The sequence below is a fragment of the Eleutherodactylus coqui genome, chromosome 2 (assembly GCF_035609145.1).
Source record: "Eleutherodactylus coqui strain aEleCoq1 chromosome 2, aEleCoq1.hap1, whole genome shotgun sequence".
Classification (NCBI taxonomy): Eukaryota; Metazoa; Chordata; class Amphibia; order Anura; family Eleutherodactylidae; genus Eleutherodactylus; species Eleutherodactylus coqui.
This window is the reverse complement of record NC_089838.1, coordinates 331,765,689-331,789,568: the sequence shown is the minus strand read 5'-3', so window position 1 is coordinate 331,789,568 and position 23,880 is coordinate 331,765,689. Positions and strand designations below refer to the sequence as shown.

General features: G+C 50.6%; 3 protein-coding genes across 12 annotated transcripts in view; 2 read left to right on the top strand and 1 right to left on the bottom strand.

The window, feature by feature from the left end:
* The window catches only part of LOC136613050 (uncharacterized), a 185,437-nt gene extending 177,573 nt beyond the window's left edge, over positions 1 to 7,864 (bottom strand). For 2 of the 10 annotated variants that reach the window (XM_066593867.1, XM_066593863.1), the window contains exons 1-2: positions 7,772 to 7,850; positions 5,074 to 5,137 (exon numbers count right to left, since the gene is read on the bottom strand). The gene's annotated coding sequence lies outside the window, so the exon portion shown is untranslated. The other 8 variants (XM_066593866.1, XM_066593868.1, XM_066593869.1 and 5 more) reach the window with 7 other exon arrangements.
* LOC136613053 (NACHT, LRR and PYD domains-containing protein 1b allele 2-like) overlaps positions 1 to 23,880 on the top strand; it is a 517,886-nt gene that overhangs the window by 4,209 nt on the left and 489,797 nt on the right. The gene's annotated exons all lie outside the window — the stretch shown is intronic.
* On the top strand, positions 8,709 to 9,170 carry LOC136610336 (keratin-associated protein 4-12-like). Its single transcript, XM_066589566.1, has one exon. It carries the CDS (start codon positions 8,709 to 8,711, stop codon positions 9,168 to 9,170), a length of 462 nt encoding a protein of 153 aa, XP_066445663.1.

Below are 23,880 nucleotides of genomic sequence, written 5' to 3'. Positions count from 1 at the left end.
CAGAAAAATTGGTTGTTCAGCGTGATGACATGCTGTTTGAGGAGGCGGAGGAGGAGGAGTAATAACCGAGAGGGATAGACCAAGCTACTTCTCCCCTTTTTTGGGGTGATAGAGGATCCGCTGCTTTCCATTGGTGCGGAAGAGAAGTCTGGGGAAATCCAGGCTTTGTTCATCTTTATGAGTGTAAACATGTCGGCGCTGGCAGTTGACAGGTGGGTACGCTTATCCGTGATGACCCCCCCCCCCCCAGCTGCACTAAACCGCCTCACTGACAAGATGCTAGCGGCAGGGCAGGCCAGCACTTCCAGGGCGTACAGTGCAAGTTTGTGCCACATGCCCAGCTTTGACACCCAACAATTGTATGGAGCAGAGGCCTGACAGAGGACGGTGGTACGGTCAGCTATGTACTCCCTCACCATCTTTTTACAGTGCTCCCTCTGACTCTGTCTTGACTGGGGAGTGGTGACACAGTCTTGCAGGGGAGCCATAAAACTGGCAAAGGCCTTGGAGAGTGTTCCCCTGCCTGCGCTGGACATGCTGCCTGATCCCCACGCCTCCCCTGCTAGTTGGCCCTCAGAACTGCGCCTTCTGCCGCTAGCACCGTCAGATGGGAAATTTAGCATCCCTTTTTCCACCAAGGCCCTGTGGTATTGCATCACTCTTATACCACTTTCCTCTTCGGGAATGAGAGTGGAATGGTTCAGCTTATAATGTGGGTCTAGCATTGTGTACACCCAGTAATCCATGTTGGCCAGAATGCGTCTAGCGAGAGGTTCAAGTGGCATATTGTCGTCCCCTGTCTCCTGTTCCAACCACAAAGCGTCGGCCTTTATGCTTTGCAGCGCACTTCTCAGCAGGCAAAGCAGCCGGATGGTAACGCTAATTATGGCCACATCTCCGCTCACCATTTGGGTAGACTCCTTAAAGTTTCTGAGGACCTGGCAGATGTCTGCCATCCATGCCCACTCCTCTGTAAAGAACTGCAGAGGCTGACTGCTACTCAGCCGCCCAGGTTGCAACTGGTATTCCACAATTGCTCAACACTGTTTGTACAGCCTGGCCAACATGTGCAGCGTAGAATTTCAGTGCGTGGGCACGTCGCACAGCAGTCGGTGCTCTGGCAGCTGAAACTGACTTTGCAGTGTCCTAAGGGTGGCAGCGTCCGTGGTGAACTTGCGGAAATGTGCACAAACGCGGCGCACCTTGCAGAGCAGGTCAGACAAGTGGGGATAGTTTTTCAGAAACCGCTGAACCACCACATTGAAGGTGTAGGCCAGGCATGGCACGTATGAGACTGCCAAGCTGCAGAGCCGCCACCATGTTACGGCCGTTGTCACACATGACCATGCCCAGTTGGAGGCTCAGCAGTGAAAGTCAGAGGTCGGTTTGCTCTGTCAGACCCTCTAACAGCTCCGGGGCCGTGTGACTTTTGTCACCTAAGGTGATTAGTTTCAGCACAGCTTGCTGACACTTGCCCACCGCTGTGCTGTCGTGCCGCGCGCTACTGACTGCTGGTGATGTGCTCACACTTCGTAATTGAGAGGTGGAGGTGGCAGAGGAGGAGGAGGGGGGGCTTTGGAGGAGGTGGCATAATATGCTGCAGATACCAGCACCGAGGTAGGACACGCTATTCTGGGTGTGGGTAGCACGTGAGCGGTCCCAGGCTCTGACTCGGTCCCAGCCACCACCAAGTTCACCCAATGTGCCATCAGGGATATATAGGGGCCCTGCCCGCCAGTACTTTTGCCTCTTCCAACCTGTCCTGTTGCTGCACTTGCCTCGCTCTCTGAAGCCCTGTCTTCAGTAAGCTTAGCAAGTCAGGTGGGGTCAGTCACCTCATCATCCAGCAGCTCTTCCTCCGAATCCTCTATACGCTTCTCCCTTGGACTTACTGCCCTTATTACTACCTCACTGACAGACAACTGTGTCTCACCATCCTCATCCACAAAAACCTTTTGAGACAGCTGCTGGAAGTCCCCAGCCTCATCACCCGGACTCCGGGAACTTTTCAAATGTTGGGCATTGGTCATAACAAATTCCTCAGGTGAGAGGAGAACAGTTTTTTCCCACTCAGGGCAGGGACCGGAGAACAGTTCCTGGGAGCCTGCTCAGAATATGTCAGTTTCATGGAGTGAGGAAGCTGGGAGGAAGGAGGAGCTGCCAGCGGATTCAGAGGTGCAGTCCCTTGACCGGGAGTAGTGGACTGCGTAGAAGACTGGAGGTTCGACACATTGCGCTGCGGAATATGTTGGCGCTATACAAATAAAGATTATTATTATATTATTATTACATTGCTGGACGCGTTATCTGCGATCCACGACAGGACCTGCTTGCAGTGCTCTTCTTTTAATACAGGTCTACCACGTGGACCCGCAAATTGTAATATGAAGTTGGGGAGCCTAGAAACTTGGCTCTCTCCTAATCCCTCAGCAGCCGGCTCTGATTCACCCCACCAATGACCTTAGCCTGTGTCCACACCCTCATTTTGATACCCGTTCCATGTCCTTGACCCTTACCCCTACTCCTCATCATTTCGGATTAAGGATAGAGCAGGTTCCAAATAAATTACCCCACTGTACAGAACTGGGAACCAGGGCTAATTCACCACACACAGATACTTGTAGATATGGGAGGGTCTATGTTGTGACTGGAAAATATTAAACCGCTGTCTTGCGTTGATACCTAGGGGTCATTTACCGCTCGCAGAGACTTGTATATAATAGATAGGCTGTATTGACTGGCAGAAAACTATAAAGCCAGTGGATATTGCTGCTAACTGTGGCTACTTCACCGCACCCAAAGAAAGGGTATTGTGAGACGCTCTGCACAGTGGAAGAAAGCTATAAAGCCAATGGATAGTGCTGCTACCTGCGGCTACTTCACTGAACCCAAGGAAAGGGTATTGTGAGATGCTGTGCACAGTAGCAAAAAGCTATAAAGCCAGTGGATAGTGCCAATAACTGCGGCTACTTCACCACACCCAAAAAAGGGTATTGTGAGGCGCTCTGCACAGGGGCAGAAAGCTATACAGCCAGTGGATTGTGCTGATAACTGCGGCTACTTCACCCAACACAGAGAATGGTATCTGTGAAATGCTGTTCTGCAGTGGCCCAGGAAATATTTGTGTACTATTTAGCGATGAGACCTCTGCCTAATGCACTGCACACATGGAACAGAATCACAGAAATGCTGTTCTGCAGTGGCCCAGGAAAAATTTGCGGACTGTTTAGCGACGAGACCTCTGCCAAATGCACTGCACATATAGAACGTTGTAGCTGAAATGATCTGCAGTGGCCCAGGAAATATTTGCATACTGTTTAGCGATGAGACCTCTGCGTAATGCACTGCACAGAACAGTATAGCATGAGATGGCCTGCAAAGACCTAGATGCTTAAAAAAAAAAAATAATAATAAATTGGTGCACTACTGCTCCCAGCCAGCCACAACAGTAATGCACACTATGAAGTGTAGCCCTAAGAAGGACCGTCGGCGTTCTTGAAGACAGGATCCTACTCTAACACTTTCCCTATATCAGCAGCAGCACTTTCCCTAACCTCTACCAGCATGCGCATGAGACGGGCCGCGGGTGGGACCACTTTAAGTACTCGGTGGTCACCTGATCTCGCCAGCCACTCAATACTCTTGGGGGTGGGGGGTGGGGGAGAGGGCTGGCACATCACTGCAGGAAGTGGTAATGCCTTCCCCGCATGTCTATTGGCTAGAAAATGTCGCTAAACATGTAGGGAAGGGAAATGCAATTGACTCGAGTACCGCGTGGTGTTCGACTCGAGTAACGAGCATCTCGAGTACCCTAATGCTCGAACGAGCATCAAGCTCGGACGAGTGGGCTCGCTCATCTCTATTATTTATCATTGAGAGGGCGCTGTTGGTTGCACTGTTATGCAGTATTTAGGGGAAACAATGTGTGGCCCTGTTAAGTCTATATATTGTGGATATGAAAAAGCAAAGATTCAGGATGTATTGGGGGGGGAGGGGGACTCTGGTGCAGGGGACGCCAATCAACAGCGAGTTGCACTAATCGAGACATTAGCATTGTTCAGGTCGAATTAAATAACAGGGGCTGACTTGACTTTACAGTTTATCCTCTTATTGATCCTGGTTCTGGCGCTGCATTTATGTACTGAGCTGTTTTGGTGCTTTTTTATGTTATTCACTATTCTACTATTAAATGATTACAATAATATTAAATATTGAAAATTAGAAAATATATTTTAATTGTATTTTTAGTTTAGAGATAATTTTCACATGCATGATTCAATCGCTCAGGTAGGGAACATGTTTAATACAGAGTCACCCTTTATAATTATAATATATATATATATATATATATATATATATATATATATATATATATATATATATATATATATATATATATATATACACACACACACAGACATAGTAGCAATTATAAAGGGTGAAGGAAGGGTAAAGGAAGAAGACGCCATCCAGACACCCAGGAGGGATTAGTGACAGAAGCCTGTGGGTTGTGAACCCCAAGCTATGTTAGACTATGTATAATTTACCTGTATGCTGTGAATAAAGACTGGCAGGAGCTAGATTTAAATAAATCTTCTGTTGCTGGAGAATATTTGTGTGCAAGGTGAGCCACTTCCTGACCTTGTGGACGGCGCTCGAGGCGAGTAATCCCCAACTTGTCACTATATGTATAAACCTTTTTCTTTGGCATCAGAGAAGTAATAGTTTTTTGAGGTAGGGGGCGCCTTTGTGCTACTCACCTCAAGCAGAGGAAGGGCTAGAGGTGCCTCCGCATGTTATACAAGACTCCACAATAACAAATTGTAGCAAATTTGTAACAAATTGTCTCCAAGTTCTTATAATGTTTTCATAATAATAATAAGGGGAGGACTACACCGACCCCATGAGCTGCTTCTACAAATCCTTTGTGACTATAACACCTTACTTACTGAATTGGTCACATTCATCACGTAGCATTTCCTAGAAAGAGGTTTGATCTATTCAGCGACCCCCGAATGCAGATTTCACAGCAGACCCCAGAATGCGAGACCCCCAGAAGACTTATCACTTTACCTGTAAGATCCAGACTGGTGGTCCGGCTATAAGATGTTGTTCCTCCACCTTCTGTATCCGGATTCTGAAGAAGAAGTGATGGCAAATCATGTCACATACAAATGAGGAGACCACAGGACATGTCAGTGACAGACCCCACACAGGACCCCCGGAGATCATTTAATACTGTACACTGTTACACACAGATGAGGAGCCCCCAGGAAACGTCGGTGAAATACTCCCAGTAGATCTTCTCATACTGTACACAGTTACATATTGATGAGGACATATCGGTGACAGACCCTGCACTGTACCTTGGAGATCATCTCATTCTGTACACGGTTACATACAGACAAGGAGTCCCCAGGACACGTTGGTGACAGACCCCGTACTGGACTCCCGGAGATCATACTGTACACAGTTACATACAGATGAGGAGCCCCCAGCACACATCAGTGACAGACCCCACACTGGACTCCCGGAGATCATCTCATACTGTAGATGCTTACATACAGAAGAGGAGCCCCCAGGACACGTCGGTGACAGACCCTGCAGTGGACCCCCGGAGATCATACTGTACACGCTTACATACAGATGAGGAGCCCCCAGCACACATCAGTGACAGACCCCACACTGGACTCCCGGAGATCATCTCATACTGTAGATGCTTACATACAGAAGAGGAGCCCCCAGGACACGTCGGTGACAGACCCTGCAGTGGACCCCCGGAGATCATACTGTACACTGTTACATACAGATGAGGAGCTCCTACCACACATCAGTGACAGAACCCACACTGGACCCCCAGAGATCATACTGTACACGGTTACATACAGATGAGGAGCCCCCAGGACACGTCGGTGACAGACCCCACACTGGACCCCCCGGAGATCACCTCTTACTGTACACGGTTACATACAGATGAGGAGCCCGCAGGACATTTCGTGGACAGACCCCACACTGGACCCCCGGAGATCATACTGTACACAGTTACATACAGATGAGGAGCCCCCAGGACACGTCGGCGACAGACACCACACTGGAGCACCGGAGATCATACTTTACATGGTTACATACAGATGAGAAGCCCCCAAGACACGTTGGTGAAGAGACCCCGCACTGGAGCCTTGGAGATCATACTGTACACGGTTGCATACAGATGAGGAACCCCGAGGACACGTCGGTGACAGACCCCACACTGGACCTCCCCAAAGATCATCTCATACTGTACATGGTTACATACAGATGAGGAGCCCCCAGGACACATTGGTGACAGACCCCGCACTGGACCCCCCGAGATCATCTCATACTTAACACGGTTACATACAGATGAGGAGCCCCCAGCACACGTCAGTGACAGACCCCACACTGGACCCCCTGGAGATCATGTCATACTCTACACGGTTACATATAGATGAGGAGCCCCCAGACACGTCTGTGACAAACCCTACACTGGACCAACGAAGATCATACTGTACACGCTCACATACAGATGAGGAGCCCCCAGAACACATCAGTGACAGACCCCACACTGGACCCCCGGAGAACATCTCATACTGTAGATGCTTACATACAGATGAGGAGCCCCCAGGACACGTTGGTGACAGACCCTGCACTGGACCCCCGGAGATCATACTGTACACGGTACATACAGATGAGGAGCCCCAGCACATGTCAGGGACAGACCCCGCACTAGACCCCCAGAGATCATACTGTACACTGTTACATACGGATGAGGAGCCCCCTGGATACGTCGGTGACAGACCCCACACTGGACCCCACGGAGATCATCTCTTACTGTACACTGTTACATGCTGATGAGGAGCCCTTCAGGACATGTCGGTGACAGACCCCACACTGGACCTCCCGGAGATCATACTGTACACAGTTACATACAGATGAGGAGACCCCAGGACACGTCGGTGACAGACCCCACACTGAACCCCCTGAGATCATCTCATAATGTATACGGTTACATACACATAAGGAGCCCCCAGGACACGTCGGTGACAGACCCCACACTGGATCCCCCGGGGATCATCTCATACTGTACACCATTAAATAAAGATGAAGAGCCCCTAGGACACATCGGTGACAGACCGCACAGTGGACCCCCGGAGATCATACTGTACACGGTTACATACAGATGAGGAGCCCCCAAGACACGTCAATGAAAGACCCCACAACGGACCCCCGGAGATCATACTGTACATGGTTACATACAGATGAGGAGCCCCCAAGACACGTCAGTGAAAGACCCCACACTGGACCCCCGGAGATCCTCTAATACTGTACACGGTTACATACAGATGAGGAGCCCCCAGGACACATCGGTGACAGACCCCCACAATGGAGCCCCGGAGATCATCTCATACTGTACATGGTTACATACAGATGAGGAGTCCCCATGACATGTCGGTGACAGACCCCACACTGGACCCCTGGAGATCATACTGTACATGGTTACACACTAATGAGGAGCCCCCAGGACACGTCGGTGACAGACCCCACACTGGACCCCCAGAGATCAACTCATACTGTACACGGTTACATACTGATGAGGAGCCCCCAGGACACGTCGGTGACAGACCCCACACTGGACCCGCCGGAGATCATACTGTACACGGTTATATACAGATGAGGAGCACCCTGGACATGTCGGTGACAGACCGTGCACTGGACCCCCGGAGATCATCTCATACTGTACACGGTTACATACTCTGACTTTCTCACATTTCTTATCTTCCAGAGTTACTTCCTCATGAGAATAAACAGAAAGCCTCGCCTACAGCAGAGAGAAGAGGATCCACCTACAGGGACGTCCTAAATCGGAGTCACTGCGCCGACCTCCGAATCTTAAAGGAGAAGGAGCGTTAATATTATCTGCGAAGAGACATTTCACGCAGCAGAAATCCGCAGCGTTATGCCGCAGCCATTAGGTTCCGTTGAACGTAATAGCTCATTTTTCACACTACGGAATTCTACCGTGGAATTCCACAATGTGATAGAAACAGCGGCATGTTCTAATTGCTGTGTGAATACGCACGACTGTCTTCCATTATAGTCAATGGAAGCCGGCCATCATGCTATACTTCCGCTGTAGCACAGCGGAAGTATTGCGTGATTACGTGACCATGGCGGCTGCGCCATCCCGTACTTTCAGTGCGTAACACACAGCAATGCGCAGGCGCCCACTCGCCAGTCGGGACGCACACAGTGGATCTGGAGAAGCGAGTATGGGGTCTTTAGGGGATGCCGTGATGGACTCTGCTGTGATATTCCGCTGGCGGAGTGTGTCACGGCCATGTCGGTGCTGTTGTGCTGATTACTGACTGCTGCTCCATTCTGTGTTACGGAGTATACGGCCGCTTACAGACAAGTATTATTACTGCACATTCGCTCCGTGTTTTACCGACTGTAATAAGCAGTAATGTAACGGTTCCATTCCTCCAGCCCAGCAGGCGCTACTTGTGTCTGATTCGCCGCTGTGCCGCAGTCATTGGCGTTATTTTATATTGTAAATACGGATCCATATTTGTCCGGTCAGGAAATAAAACTAATGGCAGAAAATAAGGAGGCGAATAAGGATGAAATCCAAATTGTGTGCGGCTGCTGTTATCTGTAACACGCCAACTTCACGGATCCGTATTATCGACATGTGGCAATATATTTGTATGAAGCTGGGCTTAATGTACGAGTGCAGCAGAGGGGAGTGTGCCGTGTCCGAGTGCAGCAGAGAGGAATGTGTCGTGTACGAGTGCAGCAGAGGGCCATGTGCCGTGTACGAGTGCAGCAGGGGGGAATGTGTTGTGTCCGAGTGCAGCAGAGGGGGTTGTGCCATGTCCGAGTACAGCAGAGGGAAATGTGTTGTGTCCGAGTACAGCAGAGGGAAATGTGTTGTGTCCGAGTGCAGCAGACGGGGGTGTGCCGTGTCCGAGTGCAGCAGAGGGGAGTGTGCCGTGTCCGAGTGCAGCAGAGGGGAGTGTGTCGTGTCCGAGTGCAGCAGAGGGGAGTGTGCCGTGTCCGAGTGCAGCAGAGGGGAGTGTGTCGTGTCCGAGTGCAGCAGAGGGGAGTGTGCCGTGTCCGAGTGCAGCAGAGGGGAGTGTGCCGTGTCCTAGTGCAGCAGAGAGGCGTGTGCTATGTACAAGTGCAGCAGAGAGGAATGTGTTGTGTACGAGTGCTGGAGAGGGGAATGTGCCGTGTCTGAGTGCACAAGAGGGGAACGTGTCATCTACAGTGCAGCAGAGGTGACTACGTTCTGTACAAGTGCTGCAGAGGTGACTACGTTGTGTACAAGAGCAGCCAGAGAAAGCTAAAAACACTGAAGCAGTGAACTTTGGGGATAACTGCATTTTTCGTCGGTCCTAAACGATTGGTCACAACTATATATGTGAGTGTTTTATAGTCTGGGATTCCCTGCAGACAGTAGAGGAGCAGCTGATCACCAGGAGGGGTCCGACCCGGCGACATCTCTGTAATGTGACAAATGGGACATTAAGGCTGGGTTCACACAGGGAGGATTTGCCGCAGAAATTCCGTGTGCAATTTCACTGCGGCAAATCTGCCTGCGGCCGCTAATCCCGGTTTGTCAAAAAGCTCGTCCACAGGGGACGGCCAATCAGTCGCGGCAAAGCGGATTCCCAGGCCGCAGCATGTCTATTTTTTTTTCTGTTGTCGCCGCGCTCCTCTCTAGGGGATTGATGAGTGCCGCGGGTTTTGAAGCTGCGCTTTCCTGGCAGAAGTCTCATGGTTTTTTGCTGCGGCAAAACTGAAAGAATTCCAGTGGGATTCCGACTCGTGTAAACCAGGGTAAACGTTTCCATTTGAGTGGGGTGCACTATAATGAGCAGCAGACAGGGCGCTGCACCCGCTCACCCGCCTTCTGTACGGCTTCAGTTTTTAATGGACAAATCGAGTTGCAAACAACACTTTTTATTCTGTAAAAAAAAAAAGGAACGGGAGCGAAGAAATCGTTTCATTTTTGAAAACCTCATTGAAATTGGATAAAGCTGGAACCGTTTCATTCTGTTTTATTTCCATCTCTGTGGCCCAAAATAGAACCGAAAGAAGGAAAGACTGAAGGGAGGCAAAGTGCGAGCATGAAGAAACCCTAAGGCCGGCTTCACACGGCCGTGACGGGCTCCACAAGCAGAATTGTGAGGCGGAGCCCGTCACGGCGCCCCCCCAGAGACCCCATACTTACCTCTGGATCCGGCGCCCGACGTCCCGCGTGAGGCTTCGGCGCGCATGCGCGACAGAGTGCGTAACGCGCGGGCAGCGTCATGTGACGCACTGGCCGCATCATATGACACGCCCACAGTGTCACATGATGCGTCGGCTGCGTCATATGACGCGGCTGGTGGTGGGCGGGGCAGCGGTTTCACGCTATCTTCCGCTTTCCTACAGCGGAAGATAGCGTGACGGATGGCTTCCATTGACTGCAATGGAAGCCGTCCGCGTGTACACCCACGGCAAACAGAGCATGCCGCGGGTGAGGTCAGGTGATTTAACGGTGCGGAATTCCGCAGTGGAATTCCGCACCGTGAGTATTGCACTATAAGGTTCAATAGAACCTAATAGCTGCTGGTTATGTGGTGGAAATCCGCTCGTGTGAAGTCACTCTAATAGTGGTTGTGTGCATCACCATCAGCACATAATACTGTACTTTCTGCACCCGCAGGGCCCGTTCCCATGGGTGCATGAAAGCCCCCCACCCTGATTTAAAGGACTATTAAGTCCAATGAGGCCCAGATGTGTTCTGTTTTTCACTGAGTTGCGCAGCGTGTTGCCCGTGTTCCTGCTTTCTGCTCCAGTATTTGCGCACCTCTGATACATTTCTATGGGGGCCTTTGCTGCACAATACACGGATAGAGCGGGTCCGATTTCTTGGGTTTTATTCTCTGCATATATTTTATGTGAGCAAAAACGGACAGAAATATGGCCGCCTGAAGAAGCCCTTAAAGGGGATTCATACAAATGATATTTCTATCCGATTTTTGGACCGTAAATATCAGACTTAAATCAAATGGAAATAAAAGCATATTACAACCCCCAACCCTGGCCACCCCCTACTGCTCTCTACCAAAATGCCTTCCCCCCCTGCCTCATTCAAATGCGCCCTATGGAACTCCCAATCAGCATACAACAAACTCCCAACTATTAATGACCTTCTTACCACCAAACACTTTAACCTGCTCGCCCTGACTGAAACCTGGATACAGCGGTCCGATTCATTGTCCTATAATGGCCTGCAGTTCTCCCACATGTCCAGATAGGACAACAGGCACGGTGGAGGAGTAGACATCATCCTCTCGCCTAACTGTACCTTCCAGGTCATTCCCTCAGCTCCCTCGCTTACGTTCCAGTCTTTCGAAGTGCACACCCTGTGACTCTTCCACCCACTGCCCCTGCATGTCGCAGTTATTTACCAACTCCCAGGTCCCACCTGCCTGTTCCTAGACCACTTCGTCACCTGGCTTTCCCACTTCCTATCCTGTGAAATCCCAACCCTCATCCTTTCTGATTTCAACATCCCTACTAACGACCCTAGCTCCTCATTTGCCTCCCGGCTTTTAATGCTTACCTTGTCCCTCGTCTTATCACTAATAGGACTCCCCACTCATAGAGATGGTAACACTCTTGATTTAGTCTTCCTCTGTCTCTGCTCTGCCTCTCACTTCACTAACTCCCCCCTTCCACTCTCAGATCACAACCTCCTCTCTTTCTCCATCAGGCACCCTAGCATCTCCTTTGACCCACTTATCTATTGCACCTCTAGGAACCTCCAGTCCATCTGCACTAGAGATGAGCGAGCATACTCGTCCGAGCTTGATGCTCGTTCGAATCTTAGGGTACTTGAGATGCTCGTTACTCTAGACGAGCACCACGCGCTACTCGAGTCAATTCCATTTCCTTGCCTGCATGTTTAGCACCATTTTTTAGCCAATAGACATGCAGGGAAGGCATTACAACTTCCTCTTGTGACGTTCCAGCCCTATCCCATCCCCCTACAGTGAGTGGCTGGTGAGATAAAGTGACCGCCCAGTATTTAAAACGGTCCCGCCCGCGGCTCGCCTCAGGCACATGCTGGCAGAGATTAGGGTAGGTGCTGTTGCTCATTCAGGGATAGTGTTAGCGTCTTCAAGAACCCCAAAGGTCCTTCTTAGGGCCACATCTGACCATGTGCATTACTGTTGTGGCTGCTGGGAGCAGTTTTGCACAATTTTTTTTTTTTTTTTTCATCTCGGGCTGTGCAGGCCATTACAGCTATAGCATTCTCAGTTTGCAGTCAATTACACAGAGTATAGGGGCAGTGCTGGTGAGGCAGGGACAGTGGTAGTGTAGAATCCTGTCTACAAGAACCCCAACGGTCCTTCTTAGGGCTACCTATGACCGTGTGCATTTTACTGCATAGCTGCTGGGAGTTGTAGTGCATCACTATTGCACAGCTAGGCGTGTTTGCAGCCTTCCGTATAATTTTTTTCTGGCTGCAGTTTGCGTTACATAACCGCTGTCTGCCTCCAACTGTATGCCAATAATTCCAAAATTTTTTACACCGCTCTGTGTCTGCCGTGAACTTTATGCACAGCGTACGGCCACAGCCACTGATAGAGGGAAAGTCAAAAAAATTACAACAAAAGCTCCTTCGTTGGGCTACCCCTGACCGTGTGCATTTTACAGGTTGTCTGGTGGAAGTTGTAGCGCCTCACTATTGCACGGCTAGGCCAGTTTGCAGCCTTCTGTATTCTATGTTTCTGCCTGGAGTTACCATTACAATACCGCTGTCAGCCTCCAACTGTACGCCAATAATTCCAGGCCGTGCTGAAACTCCTCAGGTGACAAGAGGCACACACCCCCGAACTGTTGCAGGGTCTGACAGAGCAGACCAACCTCTGGCTTTCGCGGCTGAGCCTTCAATCGGGCATGGTCGTGCGTGACAACCGCCGTAACCTGGTGGTGGCTCTGCAGCTCGCCAGCCTCACACACGTGCCATGCCTGGCCTACGTCTTCAATTTGGTGATTCAGCGGTTTCTGAAAAACTACCCGCACTTGTCTGTCCTGCTCGGCAAGCTGCGTTGCATCTGCGCACATTTCCGCAAGTCCACCGTGGACGCTGCCACCCTGAGGACCCTGCAACATCGGTTTAATCTGCCAGAGCACCGACTGCTGTGCGACGTGCCCACACGGTGGAATTCTACGCTGCACAAGTTGGCCAGGCTGTATGAGCAGCGTAGAGCAATAGTGGAATACCAACTCCAACATGGGCGGCGTAGTGGGAGTCAGCCTCCTCAATTCTTTAATGAGGAGTGGGCCTGGATGGCAGATATCTGCCAGGTCCTTGGAAACTTTGAGGAGTCTACCTAGATGGTGAGCAGCGATGCTACAATCATTAGCATCACCATTCCTCTGCTATGCCTGCTGAGAAGTTCGCTGCAAAGCATAAAGGCTGACGCTTTGCGGTCAGAACAGGAGACGGGGGAAGAGAGTATGTCGCTTGATAGTCAGAGCTCCCTCATGTCTATATCCCAGCGCGTTTTGGAGAAGGAGGAGAGGGAGGAGCAGGAGGAGGAGGGGGAACAGACAGCTGGGCCCACTGCAGAGGGTACCCATGCTGCATGCCTCTCATCTGTTCAGCGTGTATGGCCTGTGGAGGAGGAGGAGGATCCAGAAAGTGATCTTCCTAGTGAGGACAGCGATGTGTTGCGTACTGGTACCCTGGCACACATGGCGGACTTCATGTTAGGATGCCTTTCTTGTGACACTCGTGTTAGACGCATTCTGGCCACTACGGATTTTTGGGTGTACACCCTTCTCGACCCACGGTATAAGGAGAACCTTTCCACTCTCATTCTCGAAGAGGAATGTCCTCTGTGATGCCTCTGCTCCATACAACTATTGGGTGTCAAAGCTGGACACGTGGCACGAACTTGCGCTGTATGCCCTGGAGGTGCTGGCTTGCCTTGCTGCTAGCATCTTGTCAGAGATGGTGTTTATTGCAGCTGGGGGATGTCAGGACAGTGTCCGGGATATGGGGGTCCCTGAGATATCCCGCAACCCCTGTCCCTGCCTACTTGCCCCCCTGGGCTAACCCCCAGGGCAACAACTGGGCGGCGGTCCCTACCCTCACTAGGGAAGCGGGACACGGGAAGACAAACAGACACTGAAGACAAACAAACGGTAGAATAGTCAGACAATCCGGGTCGGCAACAGGAGGGTACGCAGTACAGAGGGGTCAGGCAAACGTAGTCAAGGTCCAAAAGCAGAGGTCAGGAAGGCCGGGGTCACAAAAGAGCAGTCAGAAATAATGCAGGTGTAGCAGGAGAACCAAACTAACACTGGCAAGGGCTGAAAGGAAAACACACATATTTAAATGCTGTCAGCGCTCCCGCCCCAGAAGCTGATTGGGGCGGGGAGCCTGACAGCAGCAGGGCTAATCAGGGAGGTGCTGGGGACACGCCCCCAGTCTTGCTGCACAGACAGTTACTAGGGAAGCCAGCCTGGTAGTCAAGTGACTAGAAGCACCAGCTGCCTCCCTAGCAACCCGGCGGCGACCAGTCTTACAGCGGCCCGGGGAGATCACAAGAACCGGGGCTCCCCTATGCCGCACTCCTGTAACCCGGGTGGCAGGACCGGTGGTGTGGGCACGGAGGCCCCGAGAGTTGCAGGTTCTGACAGGGGAATCATCACGGATTAGCGTACCCGCCTGTCAACTGCCAGTGCCGACCTGCTTACACTTATAAAGATGAACAAAGCCTGGATTTCCCCAGACTTCTCTTCTCCACTAGTGGAGAGCAGTGGAGCCTAAAGATTCTTTTCGCTGCAACTGCGGATACAAGCATTCTTTTCTATCACCGGAGAAAAAGGGACATTTACCTTTGTCAATCTGGCTATGATATTAGTCCTCCTCCTCCTGCTCCTCCTCCTGAAGCATAATGTCATCACACTGAACTGCCAATTTTTCTGCGGCCCAAAAAGCTCATCTAACTATTTTTAAACAATTTTTCAAAGTTTCTAACTAAAGCATTTAAACTTTTACATGAACCAATTTTTTTAACAGGGCTGCCTCCGGGCTCTGTTACAAATTAAGCCACAGCGAGCTAAAATATTAATGGGTTTCACTTACACTCTCAGTTGAGCAATTTTTCAGGGGTACATTTGTACTGTTGGTACACTAATTTTTCGGGCCCTCGCCTATACTGTGATCCAAGTAATTTTTCTGGCCTTCACCTACACTCATGGTACACCAATGTGTCAGGGGTTGGCCTACACTCTTGCTACAGAAATGTAACTCGGGTCTGCCTGCCTATACTTCTGCCACAGTAATGTTACAGGGGTCTGCCTATACTTCTGCAACAGAAATGTTACTTCGGTCTAACCTATACTTCTGCTACTGAAATGTTATTGGGGTTTGCCTATACTGCTGCTACAAAAATGTTACAGGAGTCTGCCTATACTTCTGCTACAAGAATGTTACAGGGGTCTGCCTATACTGCTGCCACTTAAATGTTACAGGGGCCTGCCTATACTTCTGCCACGTAAATGTTACAGGGGTCTGCCTATACTGCTGCCACAAGGATGTTACTGGGGTCTGCCTATACTGCTGCCACGTAAATGTTACAGGGGTCTGCCTATACTGCTGCTACAGAAATGTTACTGGGGTCTGCCTATACTTCTACAGAAATGGTAATGGGGTCTGCGTATACTGCACCTACAAAAATGGTACTGGGGTTGGTCTATACCTCTGCTACCTAAATGTTACAGGGGTCTGCCTATACTGCTGCTACAGAAATGTTAGAGGGGTCTGCGTATAAACAATAAAAACATTGAACAGTATTTAAAAACACACTAACGAAAAAAAAAATAGAAACAATCTTTAAAAATGTACACATGTTAATTTTAAATGGGTGCCTTCCGGCAAAAGGAAAACAACTGTTAGAATCAAGAACGTTGGATTATTATTATTACTTTTTTTAACACTGTAGATATGAATGCCCTTCACTAAGAACATAATGGTACAATTATTTTGGTTTTAAAACGTATAAGGGTTAAAAGCAGATGGATTATAAATGGTCGATGGATCAAACATGGCAGCTGGGTTATTGTCATAAGAGACAGGAGCCTGAAAACTAGGTTGCAAAGGATATGATGGCCAAACAGGGGCTGTTCCTTGTATGGGGTTTGGCTGGTTAGCTGGGGCCACACTATGAAGGTTATTGTTGTTCTGGATTGCAATCTCCTGCAGGTTATTTGACAGTAAGCACAGAAGGTTTATCAGCTCGGGCATACCCACTTCTGCCACCCTGCTGCCCTACAGCTGGAAACCCATTGTTTTGCCATCAGGTTCTCCTCTCTTTGGACATCTTCTAATATAGATAAGATATGTCATCGGGAACATCCAGCTCCTTCTGTCTTTTTTTATCTTGCGGACTTTTCTGGGACAAGAAGACCAACATGGATGGTTTGGAAGAAGTAGGACCAATAAAATATTAGGATGATCATCATCAAGACCTGGCCCCCCTAAGGGTTAAAGTTTGGAAGGTAATGGTTGGCATGCTGCCAGTGGAATAATGAAGGCTTCCATCTTGTTGGTACTGATAATTACATATTTTAGTTTACAGCTGAGGTAGGAATAGAGCTGACTATAGAACACAGCATCCCTGGAGGTCTGGGGACAGAGTTACAGCAGGCACATATCCTTGGTGGAAGCAGGCCAGATGAGATCCACATACCCCCAGACTGATTCTGGACTGATGAAGCCTTTACTTGTGATCATCTTTGGTAATTCCTGACAAAGATGAGTGGTATAGCCAGAAACTTGCATTGCAAACACTTTGAAATGCTTAATAGACAACATATGTGTCACGTACCGGACACAGAAGAGGGAGAGGGGGGACCATACCTATCGATTCCACCTCAGTCCTCGATCACTCTAGCGATATTGTAAGTGTGGAGTCGTTAGAATTCAGGCTGATTTGTACCTGGCTTTCTCGGGGCTTCTGCACGCATGCGAAGCAAAAGCTCAAATCACCGCCTGATCCGTTCCAACGCACTCCAGAGCTGTACAATACCCATACAAAGCTGCCACCACCACCAATGTTCAGGGGCATTGGACCCGATCTATAAATTATAAACACAATCTTCGGAGTATTATGGTTCGTTGTTAAAACGGACAAGGCTTGAACTGATAAATTGTACTTTTATTCTAGAAAAGGTCTAGCTGTGCAATACATACAGAATGTACAAAGGTATACAAAGAAAAAGGTTGTTACATGGGAGAATAAGGAATACAGTATGAATACACACTCAGCAGATTTAAAATAAAACAGGAGAAATTAAAAGAAAGTTACCAGATTTTGGGATACACGGCCCAAAGGGGTCTGGGCGGTGGAGAGCCAGAACATAGGAAAGTCCATATATCACAGTATAGCTCCGTGGATCGACAAATGGGACCTGAGGCGGCCCACATTTCAAAAGGGTCCCTAGTACACACCTCCTCTCCACGCCTACTTAGGTCATACAGAGAATGGAGGGTTGGTCTTGTAGGAGCTCTGAGGAATCATATTTATATATGTTTGGTCATATCTCGGCAGGAGAGCCTCCGATCGTGAGGATATGCCCGCCATATTTCTGTTTATGATTTTAGCTACGTGTGAGTACCAAACGGACAGGCGCAAGCCCAACCAGTGATGGGGTTACGTAATTTGAAACTGTTCCTGAGCACTTAAAAGGGTTGTCCCGCCGTGACAAATGGATCTATATACTTCTGTATGGCTATTACAAAGCACTTTGTAATATAATGTGTGCTTTGTAAATATGCCATACAGAAAATATATATTTACCTGATCCGGTGCCCCCCCTATATTTACCTGTCTGTTGCCTTGGCTCTTCTTCCATCAGTCGGTCTTCTCCCATCAGTCGCGCAGGCGCTCTTCTTCTGGCTGTTCAGGTCCCTGTGAACGCGCCTGATGCAGGCGCATGCGCAGTCTTCACCTGGCTTGCCCTGGCTTCCCCGGGCTCCGGCAGACAGAGGAGGAGTCGCTTCCCCCGGCGGACCTTCCTTCTGGGCTGGGTAAGTCAATGAGAATGGGGTGTGGTTGGGCTGTGGGAGGGGGGCGGCCTGTTACTTGTGGCTGGGGGGGGGTGGTCTGGGAGTCGGGCCGGCTGTCACTTTACGGGGTGGGGATGTGTGTGTGCGGGAGTCGGGCCGGCTGTCACTTTGCGGGGGTGGGGTGTGTGTGTGTGCGGGAGCCGGGCCGGCTGTCACTTTGCAGGGGGGGGGTTGCGGGAGCCGGGCCGGTTGTCACTTTGCGGGGGGGCGGCGGGAGTCGGGACCGGCTGTCACTTTGCGGGGGTGTGGGAGTCAGCGGGACGGCAGTCACTTTGCGGGGGTGGGGGGGTGGGTGCGGGAGACCGGACGGTTGTCACTTTGCGGGGTGAGGGGGGTGCGGGAGTCTGGCCGGCTGTCACTTTGCGGGGGGGGCGGGTCAGCTGTCACTTTGCGGGGGGAGGGGGGTGCGGGAGTCCGGACGGCTGTCACTTTGCGGGGGGAGGGGGGTGCGGGAGTCCGGCCGGCTGTCACAAGAAGTCTATGTGACCGCACACCCACCTCCGCCAGAAGTCTATGTGACCACACACCCACCTCCGCCAGAAGTCTATGTAACCGTGCACCCACCCCGCCAGAAGTCTATGTGACCGCACACCCACCCCACAAGAAGTCTATGCGACCGCACACCCACCCCACAAGAAGTCTATGTGACCGCACACCCACCTCAGCCAGAAGTCTATGTGACTGAACACCCAACTCCGCCAGAAGTCTATGTGACCGCACACCCACCCCGCAAGAAGTCTATGTGACCGCACACCCACCTCCGCCAGAAGTCTATGTGACTGCACATAGACTTCTGGAAGAGGTGGGTGTGGTCACATAGACTTCTGACGGAGGTGGGTTTGGTCACATAGACTTCTGACGGAGGTGGGTGTGCGGTCACAGACTTCTTGCGGGGTGCGTGTGCGGACACATAGGCTTCTTGCGGGGTGGATGTGCGGTCACATAGACTTCTGGCGGAGGTGGGTATGCAGTCACAAAGACTTCTGGCGGAGGTGGATGTGCTTTCGCATAGACTTCTGGCGGAGGTGGATGTGCTGTCACATAGACTTCTGGCGGAGGTGGATGCAAGAGTGCACTGTAGGGGGGACTGTGGGAGGGCATTGTGTGGGGGACTGTGGGAGGGCATTGTGGCGGGGGACTGTGGGAGGGCATTGTGGTGGGTGACAGTGAAGGGGGGAACTGTGTTGGGGGCTTTGTGGGGGGTGTACTGTGGAGGGCACTGTGGGGAGGTCATTGTGGGGGGTGCACTGTGTGTGGGTACTTTGAGGGTGCATTGTGTGTGGACACTGAAGGGGGGACTGTGGGGGAGGGGCGCACTGGATCACTTCCAGGGCCCGTCTCTGTCACTTCATCTCGACGGGACAGTCCGTCCGCGTTGCCATGTTCACTTCCCTTCTTGTGCTGGAAAGTAAAGTCGTAGGACTGCAGCGTCAGGCTCCAGCGTTGGAGCTTGCCATTTTCTCCGGCCACACGGTTTAACCAGCTAAGTGGATTGTGATCCGTGATTACCGTGAAGTTACGCCCGTACAGATATGGTTGTAGGCCCAGATGATGGCTAAACATTCCTTCTCGACCATGGCATATGCCACCTCTCTAGGCAGGAGCTTACGGCTGAGGTAAAGCACAGGGTGTTCTTCTCCCTGAGCACAGACTTGGCTGAGGACAGCCCCAAGGCCATAAACGCTGGCATCCCCAAACCTCCAGGGGAAGTCTGGGGCCTGCAGGACCGGAGAGCTGGACAGAGCAGTCTTTAGGGCAGCAAACGACAGCTCACATTCTGAGGTCCATATTTCAGATTGAGATGAGGAGGAGTTCTGACTTTTAGTACCTAGAATATCCTTTTCATTGCTGTCAAATGCCCCTCTTGCCTCAGAAAATAGTAGCTTTTCCACATAGCTGTTGTCGCTTCCACTTTTGTTCTGTGGCTTCACTGTTGTCCATTGACTCTTATTCGCATCTGAAGGTTTGATTTTGCCCATGGAGGCAAAATTCAAGGTGGAGGCACAGAACTGAGCCTGACCCTGGCCCTGCTAACATGCTTCCCACACAGACTATAGCGAGTCCTGGTCATGGTGTCTTGGCCTTGTAATGCCACCTCCTCCTCTTGCTTAGGGTCAGGGGATCAGCACTGGGCATCATGTATTTTCTCCCGTGTTACCACAGTTATCTGAGACACTGGTTTGGGCCAAACAAGAAGTGCGTTACTGCATTGAGGAGACCTTCACAGCTGTACTAGCATCGGAGTCCGCTGTATGCCCACGATTGCTTAGGGTGTGTGCAGAGGCCTATGTCCTTGGCGCAGTGCAAGTCTGCCATGTTTGGGCACTGTCATTTCTACATGTTTATTACTGTCTTTGGGTTCCTTCAGCTCGCCTACGCTGTGGATGCACAAAGACTTCCCATAGCGATGATTTACCTGTCCGGCACAAAGTCACTGACTGACTTGGGTAGGGTGCATAGCGCAGATGGCTTTCCCCTTGTGGTGTCGATAGAGCTATCCAACACCTAGACAGAATGAATACTGTGTGGGCACATGGACTTCCCATTGCTATGTCAGTCCCGGCACCTTGGGTCTCACAAGGTGTTTGCCTGGACCGAGCCTGGCCAAGGAGCCTCTAACATCCTTCCCACAGAGGCTGCAGCAGGCCCTGATAATGGTTTCTTGGCCTTGTAAGGCCGCCTCCTCCTCCTGCTTGGGGGTCAGGGGATAAGCAATGCGCATCATGTATTTTCTCTCGTGTTACCACAGTTATCTGAGACACTGGTTTGGGCCAAAGAAGAGGAGCGTAACTGCATTAATGTTACAGGGCTCTGCCTATACTTCAGCTGCAGAAATGTTACAGGGGTCTGTCTATACTGCTGCTACATAAATGTTACAGGGGTCTGCCTATACTGCTGCTACACAAATGTTACTGGGGTCGGCCTATACTGTTACTACCGAAATGTTACTGGGATCTGTCCATACTGTTACAACTGAAATGTTACTAATACTGGGCTCTACCTATACTGCTGCTACTGAAATGTTACAGGGGTCTTCCTATACTTCTTCTACAGAAATGTTACAGGGGTCTGCCTATACTGCTGCTGAAGAAATGTTACAGGGGTCTGCCAATACTGCTGCTACATAAATGTTACTGGGGTCTGCGTATACTTCTGCTACTAAAATGTTACTGGGGTCTGCCTATACTTCTGCCACGTAAATGCTACAGGGGTCTGTCTATACTGTTACTACAGAAATGTTACTGGGGTCTCCCTAGACTTCTGCAACATAACTGTTACTGGGGTCAGCTTATACCTTTGCTACAGGAATATTACAGGGGTCTGTGTATACTATGGGTGCACTAAGTTTTCCCATCGCCGTATTCTACCTATCTGGCCCCCAAGAAAACCCAGACTGACTAGGGCATGGAGTGTGGGCCGAAGCCAACATGTATTTTCTCTCACGATACCTCAGCTATCCGGGGCACTGCAATGGGATTTATTTATGTACTGTCTGTGGGTTCCTGGGAGCCACCCATGCTGTGGGTGCGCACAGACTTCCCATAGCAGAGTTGTACCTGCCTGGCACTTAAAAAAAAAACAAAAAAAAACAGACTGACTACGGCATGGAGTGTGGGCCGAAGCCAACATGTATTTTCTCTTATGTTACCTCAGCTATCCGGGGCACTGCAATGGGATTTCTTTATGTACTGTCTGTGGGTTCCTGGGAGCCAACCAAGCTGTGGGTATACACAGACTTCCCATAGTGGAGTTGTACCTGCCTGGCACTATGAAAAAAACCCAGACTCACTAGGGCATGGAGTGTGAGCCGAAGCCAACATGTATTTTCTCTCACGTAACCTCAGCTATCCGGGGCACTGCAATGGGATTTCTTTATGTACCGTCGGTGAGTTCCTGGGAGCCACCCATGCTGTGGGTGCACACAGACTTCCCATAGTGGAGTTGTACCTGCCTGGCACTATGAAAAAAACCCAGACTGACTAGGGCATGGAGTGTGAGCCGAAGCCAACATGTATTTTCTCTCACGTAACCTCAGCTATCCGGGCACTGCAATGGGATTTCTTTATGTACCGTCGGTGAGTTCCTGGGAGCCACCCATGCTGCGGGTGCACACAGACTTCCCATTGAGGTGTTTTACCTGTCTGTCCCCAAAACACTGACAGACTTGGATAGGTTGCAGAGTGCAGATGGTTTACCCCTTGCTTTGTCGATGAGGTGTGCGACACCCAAACAGAATGAGTAGTGTGTGGACACATGGATTCCCCATTGCTATGTCACTCACAGCACCTTGGGCCACACAAGGTGTTTGCTGGGACAGAGGCTGACCCAGGGCCCGCTCACATACTTCCCACACAGAGTATTGCTGCATTGTGGAGATGTGTAGAAGTGCTGGGCTGGCACCTGAGTCCCCTTTATGCCCACGTTTGCAGCTCCTGACGGAGGTGGCACAGGATTGGAATGAAGATCGAACATCAAATTCTCATCGATTCTCTACAGCATTGTGGGCTATCGCCCCCCCCCTCCTTTTAGAGAGGGTCGCTACCTGCCAACCCTCTCCAGTGTGTGCCTCCGGTTCCTCCTCATTGCAGACGCCCTTATAAATAGACATGAGGGTGGTGTGGCTATGAGGCCAGCGTGTGGCATGAGGGCAGCTGAGGGCTGCGCAGGGACACTTTTGTGTGCGCTGCGGATGCAGAGTCGTGCGGGGGGTTTGGGCAGCATGTAACCCAGGAGAAGAGGCAGCTGTGTGTCCCGCAGGCAGTGATTGTGCTTGGTTGGAGGTAGTGTGGTGCTTAGTTAAGGTGTGCCTTGCTAATGAAGATTTGTCCGAAGTAAATTGTAATTGTTAGGGGGCACTCTTGCCGCTATTGTGGCTTAATTATGAGACCTGGGAACCTGAGATGCAGCCCTGCATGTTGCCCCTTGCCTGCCCTATCCGTTTCTGTGTCTTTTCCATCACTTTCGTAGGTTTTCCATATTTTCACAAATGAAAACCTTAGCGGAGCATGGGTCATATACAAAAATGCTCGAGTCACCCATTGACTTCAATGGGGTTCGTTACTCGAAACGAGCTCTCGAGCATCGCGGAAAGTTCAACTCAAGCAACGAGCACCGAGCATTTTGGTGCTCGCTCATCTCTAATCTGCACCAAACAGTTCGCCGAGACCATTCAGTCCTCCCTGTCCCCCTATCTCTCTCCTCCCCTGCCCTAACCCACCCTCAGCCATGCACTGGATGAAGCAGCAACCCCGTGTCCCGTGCCATCAACCGCAGACCACGGCAACCTTGGCTCACATCCCAAACGCGCTTCATCCGGCGGTGCTCTGGGTGTGCCGAGCGGCTGTGGAGAAAATCGAAGCTACACACAGACGTGCTTCACTTTAAAATCATGCTTAAGACATATCCTAGCCCTTCACCATGCCAAACAAGTCTATTTCACCTACCTTGTTTCCTCACTATCCCACAGCCCCAAACAACTCTTCGAGACCTTCCACTCCCTCCTCAGCCTCAAGGAACTGTGACAGACCTGACTGCTGTAGAACTAGCTGCCTATTTTAAAGAAAAACATCGACCACACCAAAAAGAAATCTATGAAAACTGAATGGCTAGCCCTGATCCCAGTTTCCTCAGAATTGCATCCAGCACCTACTCACTTTCTACATTAGAACCAACGACAGAGGAAGAAGCCTTCAGGCTGCTTTCTGCTTCCCGCCCCACCA